The sequence below is a fragment of the Alosa pseudoharengus genome, unplaced genomic scaffold, assembly GCF_046254945.1.
Source record: "Alosa pseudoharengus isolate Yale_2024_CS ecotype anadromous, Long Island Sound unplaced genomic scaffold, YU_APseudo_1.1 YU_APseudo_1.1_scf_8, whole genome shotgun sequence".
NCBI classification, from domain to species: domain Eukaryota; kingdom Metazoa; phylum Chordata; class Actinopteri; order Clupeiformes; family Clupeidae; genus Alosa; species Alosa pseudoharengus.
The window spans coordinates 21152578-21176677 of NW_027468870.1; the positions used below are offsets into that span (position 1 = coordinate 21152578).

The 24100-nt window shown below is 41.5% G+C and overlaps 2 protein-coding genes across 2 annotated transcripts; one reads left to right on the top strand and one right to left on the bottom strand.

The window, feature by feature from the left end:
* Positions 1 to 3694: 3694 nt before the first annotated feature.
* LOC143112849 (claudin-4-like) lies at positions 3695 to 11425 on the bottom strand. Its single transcript, XM_076275221.1, has 3 exons — positions 10938 to 11425; positions 8539 to 8548; positions 3695 to 4315 (listed from the first exon to the last, which is right to left on the bottom strand). The coding sequence occupies exons 1-3, from the start codon at positions 11423 to 11425 to the stop codon at positions 3695 to 3697; spliced, it is 1119 nt and encodes a 372-aa protein (XP_076131336.1).
* Positions 11426 to 16313: 4888 nt separating this feature from the next.
* On the top strand, positions 16314 to 18518 carry LOC143111403 (claudin-3-like). The gene has a single exon (XM_076273630.1). It carries the CDS (start codon positions 16507 to 16509, stop codon positions 17152 to 17154), a length of 648 nt encoding a protein of 215 aa, XP_076129745.1. The 5' UTR covers positions 16314 to 16506; the 3' UTR covers positions 17155 to 18518.
* The last annotated feature ends 5582 nt before the right edge of the window (positions 18519 to 24100 follow it).

Below are 24100 nucleotides of genomic sequence, written 5' to 3' on the forward strand. Positions count from 1 at the left end.
CACCATTTATAAATGTGGAGGTGAAGATGGTGAATACCCCATGTTATATGGATGCATTTTGAATCAGGTGAGCATCAGGGCAGAAGTCCTTGCTTGTATACAGTATTTGTGTCTGCCGCTGATTTGAAGCTCCAAACTTGTCACAAATAATGAGCTCCTTTCCTAGACCACCACCTGTGAAGTAAGCGTCACCTCTGAGTGTGTGAGAAAGAGTGGGAGAAAAAGAGAGCTATGATCCTTCTCCAAACTGCAGAACAATAGATTCTAGGCTGATACCCTTCCACAACCACTCACTGGTGCTCTGGTGTGATAGTTTTTCCCCCACCGCCATCACAGTGTTGAACAAACTGTAACACTGCCTCCACCACCTCAGATGCTTTGTAGTTTAATTTTGTGTCTGTATGTGGGTGTCTCATGTGATGTGTTCTTTCTTTTGTGTTGAATGAGGATGGGATACAAGTTACTGTTATATGCCATATGCTTGTGCATGCATGTGCTGAGTGGATGAGATATATGTCACATGGGTGAATGGGATATATGTGTTACATGTTTTATGTGTTTTTTATACGTGTTGTTGCTGTGCTATGGAACAGAAGATGTGTGGAAATCATTATCCCTATGGGACAATATTCTAATTTCTATAATCAGAATTTAATTAGTCTAGAAACTTGATTGTTCTAGCTTGAAACGTCATGACGGATCTGGTTACATATATCAAACACACAAATAAAAAGTCTATTAACTAGCAAATGGTGGTAACACTGAAATACAAATCCAATTGAGGCACTCTTAGACAAATGATTACAACACAGTATTGTCCCAATACAATGCTCTTAGGGATGTGGACGAATAAAATTACCAAGCATTTTCTCTCCTTGAAAAAAAGTGCTTTTATTTTGACCTATCCTTATTGTCTGTCTTCATATGACTTATAAATGATAGACACCGGAATCACCCGTATTCAACACAAAAATGTGTCATGTGTCTACAGTCTCCTCTCCTACAGTCTTGCAGTTTCACAAAATCTCATGAATTAAAATCTGTAAAGTGGCCTAATTTCTTTCTTTTTCTTTTTTTTCTTTTTTACTAATATTGATTAATGTCACTAGACCTTATTCACTGGAGAATGTGCCTTAGTAAAAGTCTCCAGGGCCCCAGTAAAATTCTAGAGCTGCTCTTGCTGGAAACGGCATTCATGAGTGCATCTCCGTGCCTGCTTTAGTCATGACTCGAGCCTGTAACTTACCAGCCAATAAAAAAAACAAGGAAAAAAAGAAAGGGGCCATAATAGCCAATCAGGAAATAGCACCTCTGTAGCTGGGTAAGATTGAACGCAACAACCAATGAAAATCGTTCACATGATTCTTCAGAGTGTTTCGTTGTACACACACGCATACACAGTGGAAACTGCTGGAGCTCGTCACATCACTTTGAGCACAGAGTAAGTCGTCCCCTGTTTTAATGTTACAACAAATTCACAACTTGTTTGACAGAAAAAATGACAAGTTGATCGCTGTTAGAGAATGTTGCCCACATAATTAGCATCTGTTTTCAATGCTTAGCGTCATTGTAGCCTAAATTTAGCAACAGTTTACCAGCTTGTGCTCTCTCCCTCACACACACACACTCACACCATGTGTAGGCTGCATACACACATGCGGACAATTAATAATGATTTATACGTATACTGTAGAGAGAGAGAGTCCTGTACAAGTAGCCTATACTGTTTGTGCAACTGTCCTACTGTAAAACTAAACACAGCCTTCTGATAAACTATTCAGAGATGGACATCAGAACATTCTTCCTGAACAGAGGCAGAGGGAGAGGAACAGTGAGGAGAGATGAGGAGGACGAGAGGGGTATGATAATTGCCCACATTAACGGTAACATTAACATTTATGCTGGTAATAGCCAGTGCTGTGATTTGATCAATGGTTTAATGGCAAACTTAAATAAGTTTGCTGCATTTGCAAATGTAGCCTATAATAATCTAAGCCTATATTATAGGCTACTCTGATTCTGTGTAGATTATTATAGGCTACATTTGCAAATTATCACCAAAAGTCAGTATGAAGGCTTTAGGCTATTTAAGCTACAGAGAACTGCAGTATTGCCAGGATGACTATAGGACCCTTGCCTGGGAGGGAAGTATATCTCAATTTTGACTAAAAATAAGCTTCCCTTGTGTTAGTAGGAAAGCCTATTAAATTCATGCAGTGAGTATAGGCCTACTTATGCCTATGTGTTTGGATGTTGCTGGATAGTGGCTGCTACAACAATTGAGGGAGAGAGTGCTGGAGGAGGAGGAGAAGAAGGTCAAAGAGAAGGAGAAGAGAGGGGAGAAAGAGCACAGGCTGGGCAGTCCAGTACCAGGCAGGGGGAGGGGGAGGAGGAGGAGGAGGAGAGGGACAGGCAAGAAACGGATGAGGACATGATGGGGGCTAGACGTAAAACTATTCAGAGTATGGAGGAGGATGTCTGACTCTTTCTAATCTTAAATGGTTGTAGTAAGAGGATGTTGTTTGTAAATCTTTGAGGTGTGCATGTGCAAATAGATATCATTATATTGTACTCATGAATCTATACTTCGTTACCAGTGGTTTAATGTAGCCTACAGTATGACAGTGACAATAATGATTTTGAAGCTTGTACCCGTAGGCTAGCCATTTATTTCATATTGCCCACACATTTATTATTATTATTTTTTTATGTATTGGGAGTTGGGGGCCTGTGCCCCAGCAAAGCTCTAGGTCTAGAATCGCCCCTGGTATGGCTTTATAATGGTTTATAAGTAAGGGATAGAACGCCAGTCATTATTGGGAAAATAAGTCCCTTCAGGGCGAAGCAAGACCCCTCCGTTACACTGAGCTCCTTTCCTTGACCTCCACCTGTGAAGTAAGTGTCACCTCTCAGTGTGTGTGAGAAAGAGAGGGAGAAAAAGAGAGCTATTATCCTTCTCGAAACTGCAGAACAATAGATTCTAGGGCCGATATCCTTCCACAACTCACTGGTGCTCTAGTGTGATATTCACACAATGTAGATTGGATTTGAATACACATATTCAGAATTTGTTCAGAAATGTCCTAGCTTGAAACTGCGTCATGGATCTGGTCACATGTATAAAACACTAAAAAATGAAGTCTGTGTTACTAACTAACAAATGGTGGTAACACTGAAATACAAAGCCAATTGAGGCACTCTTGGACAAATGAATACAACACCTTAATGTCACAATTCAATGCTCTTAGGGATTGGACAAATAAAATAACCAAGCATTTTCTCTCCTTGAAAAAAGTACTTTTATGTTGATGATCTTCATATGTAATGATTATTTCAATGGCATTTTTGAGTACCGACACAAGTGGGAGTAATAAACAGCATACATTTTGACACTCATTTTCTAACCAGTAGGGATGTGAATATATAAAATAGCCTAGCCTTTTCTCTCCTTGAAAACAGTGCTTTTATTTTGACGATTTTCATATAAAATGATCATTTCAATGGCAGACAAGTACTGACACAAATGGGAGTAGTAAACAGGTAAAAAGACAGGCTAATTTCAACACTACATTTACTAATAAGTATTCATGTAAGAAGAAAAAGCCAAACTTATACAAACATGAAACAGTTACTTTTCCTCACAGTCCTTAGACTCCTCTACACCATCGGTCACCTGGTTTTCCCGCGGCATCCCTCAAACGTAGTCCCCTGAGGCTTTGGACCGGGCCGGGGCGTACTGCCCCGCTCTGTAGGCCTGGTGATCTCTGGGGGGGCAGTTCCAGCAGAGTAGCCCCCCTCCGAGCAGCAGTAGCACCGCGGTGCCCCAGCCAATGTAGAGTGCTGCGCCCAGCTCTCGCTGCTGCGCCGCAATCACCAGCGGGTTGTAGAAGTCACGGATGAGTGTGTGAGCTGACCAGGACACCGGCACCAGCACCAGGACGGCGGCCATGATGAAGATGACCCCAGAGACGATGCAGGCCTTGGCCTTGGCGCTCTCGTCCTCCAGGCAGTTGGTGCACTTGCCGCCCATGATGGCCATGAGCACGCCGAAGATGCCCACGATGATGGAGATGATGGTCATGGCGCGCGCCGCCTGCAGGTCCGAGCTCAGCGCCAGCATGGAGTCGTAGACCTTGCACTGCATCTGGCCCGTGCTCTGCACCACGCAGGTCATCCACAGGCCCTCCCAGATGACCTGTGCCGTCACGATGTTGGCCCCGATGAAGGCCGTCACACGCCACATGGGCATCGCGCAGGTGATGATGCTGCCCAGCCAGCCGATCATGGCCAGCATCACACCTAGGATCTGGAGCCCCTGTGACGCCATGGTTACGTTGGTTTCCTGCGTCTTGTGACTATAAACTGGGTCTATCAGGAAGAGTTGTAGATCATCACTGCGTGAGGTCGATGGTGGTAAAGGTTCACCTGAGAAGTGGGGTCTGGTTTTATAGATCAAGCCAATGGGTGTGGCTCCGAAGTTCTTTTGTTTCCAGGCCCTGAAGGAAAGCTGAAACTTGATATTAAAGCTCTCCATTCTCTGTCGAGTTCACTGAGAGCTGACTGACTCCATGTCAGCCCCATCAATCCAGAGACACTTCAATGTGGACAGACAGTATGGACAGACATATTATTATGACCGCCGCGCAGCGAAGCGGCGGTCATATAGGTTTAGTCAGATTTTTTTTTTCATTTTTTTTTTTTTTCGCATGCCCAAATTTCCGTCAATGATTCCCGGGACACTGAATGACCGGGGTACACGAAACTTGGTAGGCATGTAACCCCACATGGATAGCATGGAACCATCGTTTTTCGTTTTGATCTGTAGCCCCCCCCCCCCCCCCCCCCGCTGGACTTGACCCCCCGAAAGGAGGGTAGGGCAGACACAGTTTTCTGTGAATATCTCGAGAACCGTAGGGTTTAGGAGGACCATTTTTTTTTTATGTTAATCTCAAGGGGCCATGTGAACCCATTCCATAACCTCTCTTTTCATGTATAGCGCCACCTAGTTAAACACAAAAAAGTAAAAATGAGGTGTTGTAATCGCAGGTATCTGTGACCTAACATAGTCAAAACTGCACGAAATTGGAAGTATAGGATCATTATGACACCCTCTGTATGCACACCAAGTTTCGTGGAATTCTGTTCATGGGGGGCCACACAATAAATTAATTTATGTTACTATACACCAACTGGCCTGTAGGTGGCCGGAGACAGTTTTCTGTGAATATCTCGAGAACCGTAGGGCCTAGGAGGTCCACCTTTTTTATGTATGTTGGTCTTAAGGGGGCATGTCAATCCATCCCATTACCACTTATTTCATCTATAGCGCCACCTAGTTAAAAATTAAAAAGCAAAAAATTAGGTGTTTTCATCACAATATCTCTGGCTGACAAGGTCAAAACTGCACAAAATTAAAAGTGTAGGATCATTATGACACCCTCCGAATGCATGCCAAGTTTTGTGTACTTTCGTTCATGGGGGGCCTTACAATAAAATAATGTATGTGTACATTTAGTGACGTACACCAACAAGGATTCCCGGGACACTGAAAGACCGGGGTACACAAAACTTGGTGGGCATGTAACCCCACATGGATAGCATGGAACCGTCGTTTTTCGTTTTGATCTGTAGCCCCTCCGCTGGACTGGACCCCACGAAAGGAGGGTAGGGCAGACACAGTTCTCTGTGAATATCTTGAGAACTGTAGGGACTAGGATGACCATTTTTTTCCGTATGTTTGCCTCCAGGGGTCATGTTAACCCATTTCATGTGCACACATGTGCACAAACAGATACACACACACACACATACATTCACAGTAATCATACGTATGACACATACTCACACAGTAGACATATGTACGCTTGCATGCACAGGCACATACGCAGGCACACACACACAAGCACGCGCACACACACACACACACACACACACACACACACACACACACACACACACATAACATAAACATGTACATGCACACATGCACACAATTCAAGAAATTTCTCAGAATTATGAACAGGCAAGATGGAGGTGGGGTTGTATAAAATTAATTTTACATGTGAAATCTATGAACTAATCATGTTTTGGTACTTGTTGTCTAGCAGATATCAGTGAGAATTGAGTGTGGATAATGCAATTTAGTGAGACAGCTAGAATCATACAGGCTTTTCAGCGTGATTTATTTTTGTGGAAAAAATGTGCTGGACTGGGCGGCGGTCATATTTTGTACCGCTCTGCGGTACATCTAGTTTTATTATATGGTGCAGAAAGTTCCATTCACATCAATAGGCCTTCCCAACATTCGGAGGTCTGTTAAATCTATATGATGACTGCTGCAAAGTATATAATGACTGCTGTCTATGGCGACGGGTTTTGTGCTTCTGATTCACGTCTTTCATATCATTCCTCGAGTTGTTTGCTTAGTTCAAAATAACTTCATTAAGAGTGAAAGTTAGCATAGTTAGCAATGTTAAACATTGCCACGCACAGTGTTGTAATGTAACGGAGTACAAATACTTCGTTACTGTACTTAGAAATTTCACATATCTGTACCTTACTTCGCTATTTAAATTTATGTCAACTTTCACTTTTACTCCACTACATTTCCTAGATAAAATGTATACTTTTACTCCGTTATATTTCCACTAAGCATCTTCGTTACTCGTTACTAAAACATAAAATTAGAAGAAAAGTGTGCGACTGCAATAAGGGAGGTTTGGCGAATCACTGCTCCTAGATTGCATTACACACGCTGCGCGCTCTATTTCAGCGCTTGTTTGTTGCTAAAGGAGGAGGACGCACAACTGAAACCGCCATGGAAGCACGAGCACCTACTGGAGGACCTCCTGTTATCATAGACGACCACCCCGACAATAGTGGTTAACTCGGTGAACAGGGTAGTGGTGAAGATAACGTCATACACCCGTGGCCGTATTTGCAAGGAATGTTTCTGTACATTGGCAGCTTTCTGTGAAGCTGAACACTCAGCTACCTGCCTCAGCGGCCTGTGAAAGGCTATTTAGCATCGCAGGACTTGTCTTCAGTCCAAGAAGAGTAAGACTGAATCAGGCCCGGGGTGGGAAATCGGGAGAATTCCCGGTGGGCCGCTTCACTTTTGGGCCGGTCGAGGAAAAAAATATTGACATTTGTCACGTTAGCCCAGCGTTTCTCAAACTGTGGGTCGCGACCCACTACTGGGTCGCGGAGACATGCCAGGTGGGGCGTGAACTGATGTGAAAAACAGGAGTTTTTTTTTTTTTTTTTTTTTATCTGTAGCCTGGGCCCAGGTAGCACCCGATGCGCAATGGACGCACTGTGTTAAGCGCTTGTGTCAAGGCAGCTTAGTTAGTCCCGACCTACATGAGATTTTGAACGTTGTTGTGAGAGTGGTGAATTTCATCAAAACGCGGCCCTTAAAAGCGCGTCTATTCTCGTCTATGCGAAGAGATGGTAGCTGACCAAAAGGCTGTACTGTTTCACAGCGAGGCAAGGTGGCTTTCCCGAGGTAAAGTGCTGTCGCGCGTGTTTGAGCTCCGAGTCGCCTCTTCTTGGAGGAAGAGCGCATGTTTGAATCTGCAAGCACTTTCACTAATGAACATTTCTTGACGAAGCTGGCCTATCTTAGCGATATATTTGAGTTAAATGTCCAGTTAATACAAGCACCTACCTCACCTAGCAAATAAGATTACTGCATTCACCAAAAAAACTTGAGTATGGGACAGGCGCCTCGATCGCGACAGTATTATGCCTTTGACATTTCTGAGCGAAATCGCTGAAACGTCTGATTGGGAGGCACTCTTGTGATCCCATGTATTAAACAGTATGCCACACATCCCTGCAAAGTTTATTTCAAAAATATTTCCCAACCAGCAGTGCTCAGTATGACTGGATTATGGATCCATTTAATGCAGCATGTTGGTATTTCACTGAATATCTTGTACAATGCTGTAAAATGGCCTATGCTTCCTAATATGTTTCTGGAAAACAGAAATATGTGTGTTATGTATTTATTTATTATTATATCTGCAGCACCAGCTGATTTTAACTCTGTTGAAGAGGATATATTTAGAACTTGTCATTATTTCAATAAATTTGACAATTTTAAGCTTGACCTACCACTTTCTTAGAGCGACAGATGGGGCTCGAGAATGCCCCCTTGATCAAAGTGGGCAATGAAAGAAAAAGTTTGAGAACCACTGATCTAGTTTGTTAACTACCACAGTCACGAGTTGGGTCGCCATAGTCTGTCATTTTTAAAAAGTGGGTCCCCAGAAAAAATGCAATGAGAAACAAACCTATCTTTTCTTACACGTTCCGCATTCTGTTCATGACACCAATGCAATGCCTCTGCATGGGTTGTAGTCTACGTGAGGGAGTTCTCCCCTCCCAAAAAGATTTGGTTGGGTCCATATAGCCCCCGTCTTTTCCAAAAAGTTTTCTCAGATACGGATAGCCGAGCCGGCCCTACAGTAGATACAAGCGCCAGGAAGGATGGATGGTAGAAAGAGGCCAGGAGAGTCTGAGCAGCAGATCAACCAGTCGACCACTGAAAATGATGAGCCCAAAATTATTGATTAGGAGGCCATGACTACAGGGACAAGTAGAGAGGATAAATTAAAGTTATTTAATGTAAGAAAGACCAATTACCCTACATGATAAACCTATATGCTTTGTTTGCTCAGAAGAGGGTGTAGTAAAGGAGTAGGCTAAATCACCAAACAACAATATAGCCTACCCATGCAAAAAACATGTAGCCTAAACATTAGTTCAATATGCCTCTTTGTGGAAGCGTGGGATAGGCTACATTTCAAAGGCTTTCTTTCTTTCTTTCTTTCTGTTTTTGTTAACTTGTGGAATAGTGGAATATTTTTAGTTAACTTCTTAGTTCATCACCTCCCGTTTGGACTACTGCAATGGTGTCCTGTCTATACTGCCCACCAAGGCCCTTAGCAGACTCCAGTATGTACAGAACTCAGCTGCCAGGGTTTTAACCCACACAAAGCCCTGGCAGCATATCACTCCCATTCTCCAACAGCTCCACTGGTTGCCAGTCAAGTCACGCATCGCCTACAAGATCCTCCTGCTCACCTACAAATCTTTCCATGGACTCTCACCACCACAATACCCCCCCCCCCCCCCCCATTGTTAAGCGACCTTGGGTACCATTAAAGACGCTATATGAGTCCAAGTTATTATTTTTAGTTGAAGTGAATTATTATATAACCTTTACACATTTGTTGAACCATGGTACTAATAAAAACTATAGGATAGTAAGAGCTGAAATGTTGCCTCATTTATCCAATTTCCACCACTATGGAAATCGTGGGCTGGTCTTGGGCCTGAAACTCCCAAGCACTGAATTCTGGCAACTTTGAAAACCAACTTCTTTTCAAGATGAACAGACACCTTTTCAGTTTCAAGTAATGACTGGCATATTAGTAGCTGGACATAGGTGGCCTGTGTGTGTGTGTGTGTGTGTGAGAGAGTGAGATGGTGACCTGGGGAGTAAGCCCTAGAGATTCTCATACCAGGTAACTTTCACTTCTACCAAAGTCTTTTTCTAGTGCGATACTTGTACTTTTACTCAAGTATTGCTTTCTAGTACTTTATACAACACTGGCCACGCAACACCTGAAACTGTTCTATTTGTGTGGCAAACTATTTGTTTTCTCGCAGAAGCCACAAAACAGTGATAATAATTTCTAAAATCCCATTGTGTGAAGTTTCTTTTCTCATTGTGGTAAGTAGCCGTATAATAATTGGGATAATGTGCTGTCCGTGTCCACTGCGCATCAGGGTCCTGTTTATCCTGTCGGGACTTATTTTCTGATAATGAATGACGGACAATACATTATCCCTTACATACAGTATTCAGAAGTGTAACAGTAGTTGTGAAGTAAATATGCCACATATTTACTTCACAACTCTATCTTCAGTTTACAGTGGAACGCAACAGGTTTTCATATTGCATAAATACTATACACTAGTATGTGTGCTATATGATGCAGCCACACATAAATCAGAACCTGTTTCAGACTTGACTGAGCCTCAGTGCTATTCATTTGACTCAAGGAATGTTATGGTTATCTCTGATCTATCGAATGATATCAGATTTAACATGGGTGAGTTTATGGTCAAATTCGTTGTGATGTTCTCACAGTGTAAAAACATATTCAAACCAATGAGTCCCATAAAATATTTATTAACAAAGTTCCAGGTTGTTTTCAAAATATTTTCAAGAATAAAAAAAAAAACGTGTTTATATTTACAGACTTTACTGACCATTTAGAGGGATACAAATGTTACAAAACACACTGTTAATACACACTACACATGACTGGAGAGAACAGTTAAATGGATTTGCTTTGATCATCCTCAGACTGTCAACACACTGTTACTGACAAAATCAAGCTGTATATGTCTATTTCAAGCAACTTTAAGGACACAGATTTAGTCACTGAAGTCATAGTGAAACACAGAGTTAACAGAACAGCAGTTTAACAAATGATTCTGAACAAAGAAAGTTTACTTGTCTGATCCTGATATTTTCTAAACTTTGTCTCCCAAGCAGTACTTCCTTTGTGTTCTCGCCCCTCCCTAATATTGTGTAAGTGATACTGAGCATTCTCCAACTCAGGAGTAATCCCATGTAATACATTTCCAAATGTAAACTTATTTTAACAAAATGTCTGACAGCAACTCAATTGGAGGCCGACAACAGTGTCCCAAAACTTAAACTACCTCTCAGAGGACAAAGCCATGCTTTTACCCAGACTGATCACACATAGTCCTTATTGGAGGGAGCAGAGGCATTGGATCTAGCAGCTGAGTACTTGGCAGTGTAGCCGGTGTCGTCATCGTTCTTGGGGCAGTTGCAGCACAACATGGCACCTCCAATGGTCATGAGTGCGCCGGCACCCCAGCCGATGTAGAGCGCGGCCCCCAGCTCACGTTTCTGGGCCTGGTTGACCAGCGGGTTGTAGAAGTCCTGGATGATGGTGTTGGCCGTCCAGCACACAGGCACAAGGGTCAGGATACCGGCGATGATGTAGACCACGCCAGCAGCGATGCCCACCTTGGCCTTGGCCTTCTCATCCTCCACGCAGTTGGTGCACTTGCCACCGGCCACCGACAGCAGGATGCCAAAGATGCCCACGATGATGGAGATAATGCAGAGGGCACGAGCGGCCTGCAAGTCCTGAGGCAGCGCCAGCATGGAATCGTAGACCTTACACTGCATCTGACCCGTGCTCTGGACGACGCAATTCATCCAGATGCCTTCCCAGCTCGTCTGCGACGTGACAATGTTGCTGCCGATGAATGCGGTGACTTTCCACATGGGTAGGGCGCACAGCACGATGGCACCGATCCAGCCGATGATGCCCAATGCGGCACCCAGCATCTGAATCCCGGCAGCGACCATTTTGCTCTCCACGTATTGGCCTTCAGTTAAAAAGAAATATCCTTGAGAATTTGCTTTGTGTCTGTGTGATAAAGCTGCTGCCTTTGTCTCTCTCTCCGTCAACCGTTGCACACAGAGTGTAAGGTGAGGTCCCCGGGGTGGACGTTTGAGAAGGGTGGGGCCTGACACACAAACACCATCATCTAACCAGCTCGGCCGGTTTCACAGTTTCTTCCTGTGGTTAACAAGGGGGGAGGGGGGGGGACTTTTATATTCCCCTGGGTTAGTCACACAACACAAATTATTAGCCAAGGGGACAACAAAGAGCAGCCCATATATGGTCACATCATAGATGATCTCTAGGATTAAAGCCCCTCTTCCTTTTCAGAATAGTGTCTGATTTGTTGTTTTTGTCCAGTTGTTTTTTGTGGCTTCCTTATTTTGCATTTATTAATGTAGGCCTTGGACCCTTATATGTTACAATCTCCAAATGAACAGGATTGCCTTTGATACATTAAATATTATATTTACTCACTTAGTAGGCACCTTTATCCAAAACAACAATACAAGTGAGGAACAACGCTCACTTTAGCCACAGGACAATGAGTCCTTGGAGTAACGTGACACCCATGGTAGTTCCTGTCTAATTTCCTTGAAATGTCTATTGTATGCATTGCTGAATTTCTTAGAAAAACAGCCTTGCAAGCCTGTTAAAGCCATTTGAATTTTAGCACCCAGAATGCGTGGTCTCCTGTGAGGTCTTACAGGTCTGAATCATTTAATATGGCATTTGTCTTCATTCCTTCATATAGAGATGAATAGAATAATTTGTTTATATAGTACCTTTAGTAAAGCCAGTATTGCTTTGTGAAATATCAAGAAGTGAAATACATATTCAAACAAAAGATACAAATTTAAATCAAAGGGTAAACATAACAAGATAAACATCCACAATCTTAAGTAAGATAAAGTCAGGAGATTGCTGTACACAAGATAACACACACATTGGAATTAGGATTAGATATTAAATACATTCAGGTGAAAATACACTTAGAGATCTAAGCTTATCACACACTTGTGAAATAATGGAGTGGGTATCAGTGTTAGACACTCCACAGTCTGACTTAACTCTGTATCTAGGCCAAGAGGGTGTCAGACTGTAGTAAAGGACCTGAGTGAGCAGTTAATCAAGTGTGTATGTATGTGTGTGTGTGTGTGTGGGGGGGGGGGGGTGTAAAGACTTGAATAGAGAGGTGTCTCAAATGCCAAATACACTTCATTCTCTATGTATATGTGACAATGATGACAACGAGTCACTGGTATGCAAGGTGCGGGTTTTTGTGGGAAGTTTATGTCATTGGTGCATGAGCACATTCTCTAGCATGAGTCAGGCTGGGGAATTCTCAGCATGTTAGGGTGCTCAGAGGGATCTATCGGACATGCCAGAGTAACAAAATGTCAAAGTATACAAGACATTCTTAACGTTTTAATGTTTCGATGTATAATAATTTTAAAATAAATAGCGTGTGTAATTTGTTTGATAATGGCTGCTGGATAGAAGCCAAAAGCTTTGTTTTGAGGAAGCAAAAAGCCCTGTCAATTACTGTGAATCAAATCCTTGTTTCTGAAATTGCAACACTTTCATCATGCCAAGTTGTCTCATCTTGACAAAACAATGCAACGTATCTGAGTGCACACTCTGCCCACAGCCTACACGATCACAATACCTTCACAAACAGCACAAAAGAAAGGTTTACATTGACATTGAGGTATTACATTGACAAATCTTATACATTCTTTTATGTAAATATAAATCATGCAATACATCACATCAAAATCATACTTTGTGTACAATATAGTGTGTAAGTATCATATGCAAGCATAATATCAAGTACTACTTCACCTACCAATGCCATTCAGTTTGGCTTTATTTGCATTGGGTTTAAGATATGGAGCAAAGTTGTGTTAGAGTTCCGGAAACTCTAGCTGAGAACGGATACAAAAATAAGGAAGGCCAAAATGCCACTGAAACTAATTGTCTGATCTGCGAGGACAGAAACTCCTGATCTAACACTCTCACCTGGAGGGAAGTACAGAGTGTTTTTTATGGAACAGGTGTATTGTGATTTTGCAGTTGACTTTTCTGTGTCATATTTGTGAGGTTGTGTGCTCTAATCTAATGTCTGAGGATTCACAAACCAGTCCAGCTTAAAGAACTAAAAAAGACCCACAATTGCAAAGAGCAGTTCAACAACACAGATGCCCACACTACAACAGCAACAGTGACTTATAATCATGGTCTCATGATAAGACATTTAACATAACAAAGCCTTACAGTTTAAATAAGCCTTTTCTTTTTCTCCATTTACTCAGTTGGACATCTGGCAGATGCTTCAAACTGTCATTTTCAGGAGTAAGAATAGCAAAAATACAACAAGTCACACAAGAGCAGGTGAAAAGCCGTATGCAGCTCACCCCTTTCACAGATGATTATATATATGGTATATATATATATACATTACCGGTCAAAAGTTTAGGGTTACTTAGAAATGTCCATTCCACTCCATTATACAGAATACCAGCTGAGATCAGCAGTTTGCTCTTGGGTGCTCCTTGTTGGTAAATGCCATTTGCCCATAAATGCACAAATAGGCTGACACCAGACATAATTTCACTGCATTTCTTACATCCAGTAACTATATGCATGTGACAATAAACTTCCTTGTATCCTTGTATCCTTGTTTTCAGATTACATGATGCTTACATAATTGCAAAAGAGTTCTCCAATGTTTTCTCAGTTAGTCTTTTAAAATGATATTATATTAGTAAACAGAATGTGCCTTTGGAACATTGGATGAATGATTCATTGGATAATGGGCAATGTACAAGGATACAAGGATATGTAAGGATATGATATAATGTAGATATTGCATTAAAAGATTAGCCATTTTTTCTACAACAGTTGAGAACCCTTTTGCAACGATGTAAGCACATAATGGAATCTGAAAACTGCTGCCATGATTACAAAAACAATGCAACTGATCTCAGCTTGTATTCTGTCTATAATGGAGTGAAATGGAAATTTCTAAGTGACCCCAAACTTTTCGGTAGTATATATACTGTATATATACATATACAGCCAGAAATAACAGTCCTAGTGATTTGCCCCAGTGAGAACTCAGAGAAAGAATGGTTGCAAAGTCAGACTCCAATGCAAATGAACTACACTAAATGGTGCTCATTGACCACCCTACATCTTTGCCCCAGGGTCACATGGTAGCAGTATGTATGCATGTATTATACAGTAACAATCAAATGTTTGAACACTTACTCATTTATGTTTTTTTCCCTTATTTTGACTATTATTAACAAAACTGAAGAACAAAAACTATGAAATACCACACAGTATTACCCTGGAAATCCAGAGTTCTCGCGAGAGCACAATTTAAATTTGCTCAGCGACTTACTCTGGCAATCAGTAATGATGCTCATTACCTATGCATGGAGCCGAGCTGCACCAATCCCATCGGTGTAACTGATATAGGCCGGCCAGAGGCGAGCTAAACAGAGCGCTGCAACATCAAAGTCCGGAATCAGTCAGTAAACATTGGTCTTATTGTAATCCAATTGCCTGCGGTGATATTTTCAAATGCATACTTGGTGCCGCCCCTCTAGTTGGGCCATTTTCATTACTCATAGCCAGACCCTAAATCTTTAGATTTGGGTCTGGATTTCCAGGCTAACACAGGATTGTGTAGTAAGCCAAATCAAAATGTTTGATATTTTAAGCTCTTTAAAGCAGCGAACTTTTAAAGTTAAAGGTGCTCTAAGTGATGCTGGGTAACGTCACTTCTGTTGACTTTCAAACAGAGAGCTAGCTCGCTACTTCCTCCCCCTCCCTCCCGTGCTGCTCCTGTGCAATTGAAACTCTGCTAAACGCGCATCTCGTCTGTGATTTGCTGGAACAGTTTGTTATGTTGTTATGGGCTAGGTTTGCCCAGGTTGTTTTTGTTGCAGTTTTTGGAGCCTGGGCAGTCCACAGAGATCGCGTTTTTTTACAGTGTATTCAGGACACAGGCAGCTAGCGGTTGGTTAGGTGAAGTTTGCAGTAACTGACATAAAATGTTTTAGCCTAAAAAAACGCATGGCATCGCTTAGAGCACCTTTAAAGTTGATTGGTATTTAGCAGATGCTTGCATCAAAAGCATTACAGATTCACAATGCGGATTCGGGACTCACAATGGCGGATTTGGGAGTCAATCCCAGGCGGTGACGTTACAGCTCCTCCACTATGCCGTTTTACTGTGGTGACTGCTTATCACGCTCTTGGCATTTTCTCAACCAGCTGCGGGAACACAGAACCCTTGCCAGTACCCCAGTAGTCCCCCAAGATTCATGAAAAGAAGCCAGAAATGCATGCAGTTGTGTACCAGTGAAGGTGTTAATGGAAATGCAAGAGACTTTAAAAATCAATTTGACAACAGTTTAATCAATCTTTATTTGGTTAGTGATTAGGATTTGGCATGCATGATCATGTATACTTCAAATGTTTTCACGTCACAAGGCCAGTATTAGCCTGGACTGGCATCGTTAGTAGTAGTGTGGCTTCATACTTGGCTGTAATATTCCAGATCCAAACAACATTAAAGCCTGGGTGCCTGACCCGTTGCCTGTACTACAAAACTGCGACTTGTTGTGGGTCATTTTACTGGTGAAACCCTACCCATCAGTAGTCCCCCATTGTGTGTGTGTGTGTGTGTGTGTGCCTCTTGTGGAGCTGCGGGCTGCTAGCCAGTGTCGTTTACATACAGAGATTACATCAGTTTGCTTTTTCCTCTCTCCTCCTCCTGATGATGTCACGTACAGGTCTCCAGCCCTCCTCTCCCATGGGACTATAAGAGCTGCTTGTTTTCCTCTCCACCTGAAGCATCGCCACACCCTGATGACAGGTACCTCTGCAACTGGAGCACACTCACCTGCACGCCTGCCATTATTTGCTGCTTCTGTGGTTCACACTGATAACATCCCTATTGTTGGAACATAGTCTAAAATCTACTGGGCTTTAGGAGCATCTTGGGGGAAGACACAGCTGAGGAGGCATCATGTCGATGGGATTGGAGATCGGAGGCATTGCTCTGGGTGTCATCGGATGGATCATCACCATCGTGTGCTGCGCCCTGCCTATGTGGAGGGTTTCTGCGTTCGTCGGGGCCAACATTGTGACGGCGCAGACCATCTGGGAGGGCCTGTGGATGAACTGCGTGGTGCAGAGCACGGGCCAGATGCAGTGCAAGGTCTACGACTCCTTGCTGGCGCTGAGCTCGGACCTGCAGGCGGCGCGCGCCATGACCATCATCTCCATCATCCTCGGCGTCCTCGGACTGCTCATCTCCATCATGGGCGCCAAGTGCACCAACTGCATCGAGGACGAGGCCTCCAAGGCCAAGACCATGATAGTCTCCGGCATCTTGTTCATCATCGCTGGCATCCTGGTGCTCATCCCCGTGTCGTGGTCGGCCGACCGCACCATCAAGGACTTCTACAACCCTCTGGTGCCCGCTAGCACGCTCCGAGAGCTGGGTGCTGCCCTCTACATTGGCTGGGCAGCAGCGGCACTTCTGATTTTTGCCGGTGCAATGCTGTGCTGCACCTGCCCTCCGCGAGAGAGGAGGTACAAGGCCCCGAAAATGGCCTACACCAACCCCAACTCAGCAAGCGCGGCTGGGTACGACAGGAAGGATTATGTCTGAAAAACCAAACGTCTCACACATCTGTTTAACTTCAGTGTGGAAATTGTTTTTGTACTGTTTTCATTACTTTTGTGCTTTTGGAAGACAAATACCATACAATTCTGAGGTCTGTAAAATTTGTATTTGTAACCCATTCATTGGTAAATCAATACTTTATGTTAATGTTTCTATGTAGCACAAATGCAAAATTGTTAGTGTAAAGTAAATGAGAAAGTTAAAGTAATTGTGAAAAACTGTTGAAATTAATGTGTATTTTCAAGTGAACGTGTCCTTTGTCTTAAACTTACTGTTAAATAGGAGTGGTGTGTTTTACATATATTTGTTTAGGAAAATCCTGACCTGGAAAAGACTCAAAACAAAACCCAAACATCTCACAGATACTGTTTGGTCTATTCATTTTTACTAGGAATTGAAAAACGTCAAGGTTGCCGTGGTGATTATTTATAAGTAATTAATGTCAACAAATGTCAAGATTAGATCAAACCATTTAACTCTGCTACATCTTAAAATTATAGACACACATAATATTCATTTTATATCTAATTACTTTTATTTATATAATGTTCTAGTATATCCATTTAAAATGTCTATAACGATAATGCATTGATCCTTCTACATTCATGAACTGATTAAAACAGAGGCAAAGAGACCCATCTGAATTCAAATTTTAGAAATGTATATACATTGGTCACTCACTATTTTCATTTGTTACTGTGTGTTACTTTGTTTTATAGAAATTTGTACTATATGCAAATAAATGCCTACATTTAAGATAAGTCTTATTCCTGAGGGCACATATTCTTATTTATCCATCATGGTTTAAAGTCCTGTGACTTGACGTGTTGCTCACTTTAGTTAGTCACTTTAGCACACAAAACTGTCCAATGTTTGCCAGAGGAGGTGGCCATCACAGAGAGTGCCTTTGCATTGTCACTGTGGGAGCCAAGAAGGAAGCACAGACAACACAAATACACATCAGAACTCAGTGCTCATCACAGGCCAACACTGGGTCAGATTACAGAGTACTCAACATTCATTATATTTATCGTCTTAGTGGCCAAATGCAACGTCAATGTGTAGACCAAATGTATTTTTTAACACAACATATGTTAATTGATTCTGATAAATAGCCTTTTGTGTTTCAGAAAAACACATTTCAACATTTCATCATGGTTTGTCCAAAGCGACCAATATGTGTTTATTGCCTGGCTGTTTTGTTTTTCTTATTATTTTGGAACTGAAACTAAAAAAGGACTGAAGACCGTCTGAACTGATCATAAAGGCCTTTTTTTACATTGTACATATGGGTGTGATAAATATTTTACTTGATGAATTAAATGAATAAAGACAATTGATCAATTTTGTGACTGAATGTGTGTCAATTTTGTGACTGAATTTTGTGACTGAATTTTGTGACTCTCTTAATGTGCAATGGACAGAAACTGATGGTCTACAGACCAGAAGCACATACACACTGAAGCAAAAACACATATGCATACGTCTAGTTTTTAGGAGTTTCTCCTAAATCGGCCAGTAGGAGCTACTTTTAGCCTTAAGATTCTTTGGGAATACGGACCCTGACCAACAGCTTAGAAATAATAAGCTAATAAATCATATATTTGTTTTTCTTCTAATAAGCTCTTGTGATTATGCATTAATGTCAGATATGCTTATCACAGATATCACACATGCTTATAATGCATATTATTAGGATCAGTGACATCTGTTCAGGACAGTACAGGATCTGTTCATCAACAGTACATCTGAAAAGGAATAAATCACCTGTGTTTTGTTGTTGTTTATGTATTTGCTTGCTATTACTGCCTGTAGATAATAATACATTGTTTTTATGAGAAGTGGTTTAACTTCACCACAGGCCACAAAGTTCCTCCTTTCTAGCCTTTCTTTGTTGTTATTTCCACGGGGGAAATGGTCTTTTAAAACTCAGATTACAGTTGACCAGATGAAAATAATGATCAATGTATATTCGTGCTTTGGGGAAGAGTGGAAAGCTGAACCAGATACTTGCATGCAGCTATAATCCAATTTAGTGACATTTTCACGATTTATGTATCAGAAACATACCAGTATAGTACTTATAGGCCTCCATGGGGTTTTCTGTTGGGTCAAGTAGTTTATGCTCACACAATCTTTATAGACAAGATGGAGATGTTTTGCATGTACTACTCTAGCACCTTATCTGTACAGCAGGTTTGGCAAGTAAAGTACAAAGTAAACTTTTTGATGACTCTTTTCACAAGAATTGACAGAAATAGCCTAAGTATTAAGGTCAGGTTAGAGTTAGGGATCAGAACCTAACAAGTAGTTGTTTAAATTTTCAAAAGAACGACCAAAGAAGTTCTTAAGTGAGAAAACAAAGAAGTTCTTAAGAAATATGACAGTTCTTAAAAACATTTTGGTGAATACCATTTAAGAAGATTCTTAAGAATTTCTTATTGTTTTTCTTAGTAATCTACTTAAGTTCTTAAGAAAATGTTTGTGAATCCAGCCCAAGAACCTAAGTAGTTGTGAAACGTTGGCAGATTTGGGATTAGTGTACGTATCATCATTGAAATATTGTAACGTTCTGTGCCAATGAAAAGACCGTTTACCATAACCAGGTTTAATGTTGACTGTTGTCGGCCACAGTCACGCCACAAAAAACAGTTTTACACTCACGTATAGGAGCTCCAACTCACACACACCTCATCGTAATCTTCCTACTATTTTCCCCCAAAAACTACCACATTACCCCCGGAAGGGGGCGGTACCGCAACATGGCCCAGGTAACAGAGCCTATCATAACCATATACACATTAGAAACTTAGACCATTACTTTTAGGAACTTAAGACACGCTACAATATGATGAATATTTGAAGAGTTTGGTTCCAAAACGCTATATCCTCCATTTCAATGAATTTTCATAAATCATTTTTTTTACATTTTGTTTTCCAGGTAGTTTCAGTGCAACTGTAATTGGTTTATTGTTATTTGACTTATCTTTATTCAATCAAAACAGCAAAACTGCAATTTTATTGATATTACCTGAAATACACATTAAATAACATGACTTCTTAATGTATTTAAAAATGGAGATAGTGTTTTGGAATCTAAGTCTTCATTTGTCCCATACGTAATTATCTGTCCCAGTTAAATGTGCTTTTTCAGATACTAAAACTACACAAACGTCTAAAAAAGGCTGTTTGTAAGACAATAAATGCACTCAAGAAAAATTGAGACTGAAAATAGAATTAGGTGAAAGAGGAGACCACACTGAACTGCTACAGCTGTCCTTGTCACCATGGAGACTGTATACCAAGTATCTTCTGCTGCCTTCATGGAAACCTTGTCCCTTGACACCTTTGCCCCCTCTAATGAATAGAGATAACCTCCCCTTCATCTGAGGACAGGCTTTAATGTAGGTTTTCTCTCATCTACCATGCCCCCTAAAAAGATTCACAGAGGAACCAAGTTTGTAATTTCCTTAAACCTATTTGAGAAGGGCACGGTATAGCAACTAAACAATTAGGTCTGGTCTTATTGACCTGAGCTTTATTGTTTTGCCTCAGTGTTTTTGAGAGACTTAGTATAGGTAATGGTAGCCTAGAAATCTAGACGCGCCCCTAGCGGCAATTTACAAATTACATTTGCTGCCAGGGCTAGTGTAGCAACTCTCTGTTGGCTTGTGAGCTCCAGAAATCAAAACTCAATCAGGCCAATGAAATCGTGTATAGAGTCGTAAGGTGGGCTTAACATAATGATTGATGGCTGGCTTGATGGTTTGGCTAGAATTCCCTGCTACTTGAAAACAAATAAGATGGATGTTGCTGTTGGCGAACAGTGTGACACGAGTTAAGCTTTTATTAAGTTGGAAAACATTTGAACTAGCCAACTAGCTCCGATGGTGGGAAACGCATGGGACTCGCTGCCGCTGTCCTATTGCGTGCAGAAGGAATTTGAAAGACAACTGATTATCCCGCCCCTTGGACTGAGCACTGCGAACGGTGAGTGCCCAGACCCTACATTTTAATGTGGGTCTGGCTCGTCAGGCTAAGGTAATGGTACTGTGGGTTGAGTCAGTAACCAGGAAGTGTGTACTTATGACTTGCCACCAGGTGACATCAGTTCATCAAATCACCTGAAAAGTTAAAGGAAACATGATGTCCACTGGGCAAAGGACTCTGTCAGGCAAAAATAAACAAACAAAGAAAAAAACAAATAATTAAAAATAAAACAGCATTTGACATTCCATATGTCACGGGTGAATTTATGTGGCACATGAGACGTAACGGTGTGATCGGGTGAGGGCTGTCAATGTCTGGTGCGACTGAGGAATCTGGGGGTGGGTGTGTGTGTGACATGCATGTAATGCGACCTGTAGATAGCCACAGAGGGGTACGGGGCTCTCTAGGCACAGGTGTGGTGATTTGGGGATAATTAGGGAAGCGGCATTGTGACAGACAAAAGACAAGCTCATTTGGAGGAAGGGAAGAACACGGGAGAGCGGGATAGAGTTTTGGACTTCGGTAAAGTTAGACAGAAATTGGCAGATTCGCAAGATTCACGTTTTGCGGTTCATTAAATCATAGGAGAAACGTTTTCATTGCACAATAGAGAGCTCAATCTAACCGTAGTAAGGTAGACAACAAGCTACAACCCTGTTTTCATCCGAAAGAACCGTGTACATATGTGGATTAATAAAACGCATCCCTGTGAGCGTTAGCTTTCAGCCAAGCGCCTAGGGACCGTCTACAAAGTGCAAAACTGAAAGTGGACACAAAGATACATTTGAATAGCTTCGCTGTTATTGAACCTAGAGCTACCAAAATCATAGCACACAGCTAGTACTCCCCTAGAAACACACTACACCTGCCAATAACAGGAAAAATGACTCACCCTATTTATAATATATTATAATTAATAATATTTTATTGGGGGTAAAATTCAATAGCTTCACTGTTATTGAGCCTACTGCTTCCAAAATCACAACACACATCAAGGGCCTCCCAAGCAACATACTACACCAGTTAATTAGGGGAAAATGGACTCGCCCTATTTATAATATATTTTTAATGGGGGAAAAATTCAATAGCTTCGCTGTTATTGAGCCTACTGCTTCCAAAATCGCATCACACACATAGAGGGCCTCCGTATTAACATACTACACCTCCTAATTTTGGAAAAGCTCGCTCAGCCTATTGATAATATATTATTATAGGGGGGGAAATTCAATAGCTTCGCTGTTATTGAGCCTACTGCTTCCAAAATCACAACACACATAGAGGGCCTCCCAAGCAACATACTACACCAGCTAATTAGGGGGAAATTGACTCGCCCTATTTATAATATATTTTTAATGGGGGAAAAATTAAATAGCTTCGCTGTTATTGAGCCTACTGCTTCCAAAATCACAACACATGTGTAGGGCCTCCCAAGCAACATACTACACCAGATAATTAGGGGAAAATGGACTCGCCCTATTTATAATATATTTTTAATGGGAGACAAATGCAATAGCTTCACTGTTATTGAGCCTACTGCTTCCAAAATCACAACACACATCTAGGGCCTCACTAGCAACATACTACACCTGCTAATTAGGGAAAAAATTACTTGCCCTATTTATAGTATATTTTTTATGGGGGGAAAATTCAATAGCTTCGCTGTTATTGAGCCTACTGCTTCCAAAATCACAACACACATCTAGGGCCTCACTAGCAACATACTACACCTGCTAATTAGGGAAAAAAATACTTGCCCTATTTATAATATATTTTTTATGGGGGGGAAATTCAATAGCTTTGCTGTTATTGAGCCTACTGCTTCCAAAATCACAGCACATGTGTAGGGCCTCCCAAGCAACATACTACAGCAGCTAATTATGGAAAAATGGACTATCCCTATTTATAATATATTTGTAATGGGGGGAAAAGTCAATAGCTTCACTGTTATTGAGCCTACTGCTTCCAAAATCACAACACACATATAGGGCCTCACTGGCAACATACTACACCTGCTAATTATGGAAAAACTGAGTCGCCCTATTTACAATATATATATTTATTAGGGGGAAAATTCAATAGCTTCACTCTGTTTGAGCATAGTGCTTCCAAAATCACTACACACATCTACTGCCTCCCTATCAACATACTACACCTTCTTGTTTTGGTCAATTATGCTCAGCCTATTTATAATATATTTTTATTGGGGATAAAGTTCAATAGCTTCACTCTCATTGAGCCTAGTGCTTCCAAAATCACAACACACATCTAGGGCCTCCCTTTTAACATACTACACCTGCTAATTTTGGAAAAGCTGGCTCAGCCTATTTATAATATATTTTTATTTCAGAAAAATTCAATAGCTTCATTGTTATTAAGCCCAGTGCTTCCAAAACCACTTCACGCATCTAGGGACTCTCCATCAACAGACTACACCTGCTTGTTTTGGGAAATTATGCTCAGCCTATTTTTAATGATTTTGTATTGGAGAATAAATTCAATACCTTCTCTCTTATTGAATTTAGTGCCTCAAAAATCACTCCACAAATCTAGGGTCTCCCTAGTAACATACTACACCTCGTAGTATGGCAAGATCTGGCTCGGTCTATTTTTCATGATTTTTTTCAGAGGAAAATGTCAATGGCTTCACTGTTATTGAGTCTAGCGCTTCCACAATCCTTCTACACATCAAGGGTCTCCCTACGGTTGTACTACACACATCTACAGTCTCTTTATTGTGACAGCCCAGCTCTAACATGCCAGGTCTGTCTTTCTCCCTGGATGGCCTTGCCGCTTGCCTTGACTTTTTCTTCAATAAAGATTAATGAAAGATAGGCTGATCAAGAATTTCCCAAAGTAGCAGGTGTAGCACGATATGGAGACCCTAGATGTCTGGAGTGACTTTGGAAGTGCAAGACTCAAAAATAGTCAAGCTATTTAAAAT

Bases quoted from the DNA above. Each gene is read 5' to 3' on its own strand.
- LOC143112849 (XM_076275221.1), bottom strand. From the start codon at position 11,425: ATGGTCGCTGCCGGGATTCAGATGCTGGGTGCCGCATTGGGCATCATC.
- LOC143111403 (XM_076273630.1), top strand. From the start codon at position 16,507: ATGTCGATGGGATTGGAGATCGGAGGCATTGCTCTGGGTGTCATCGGA.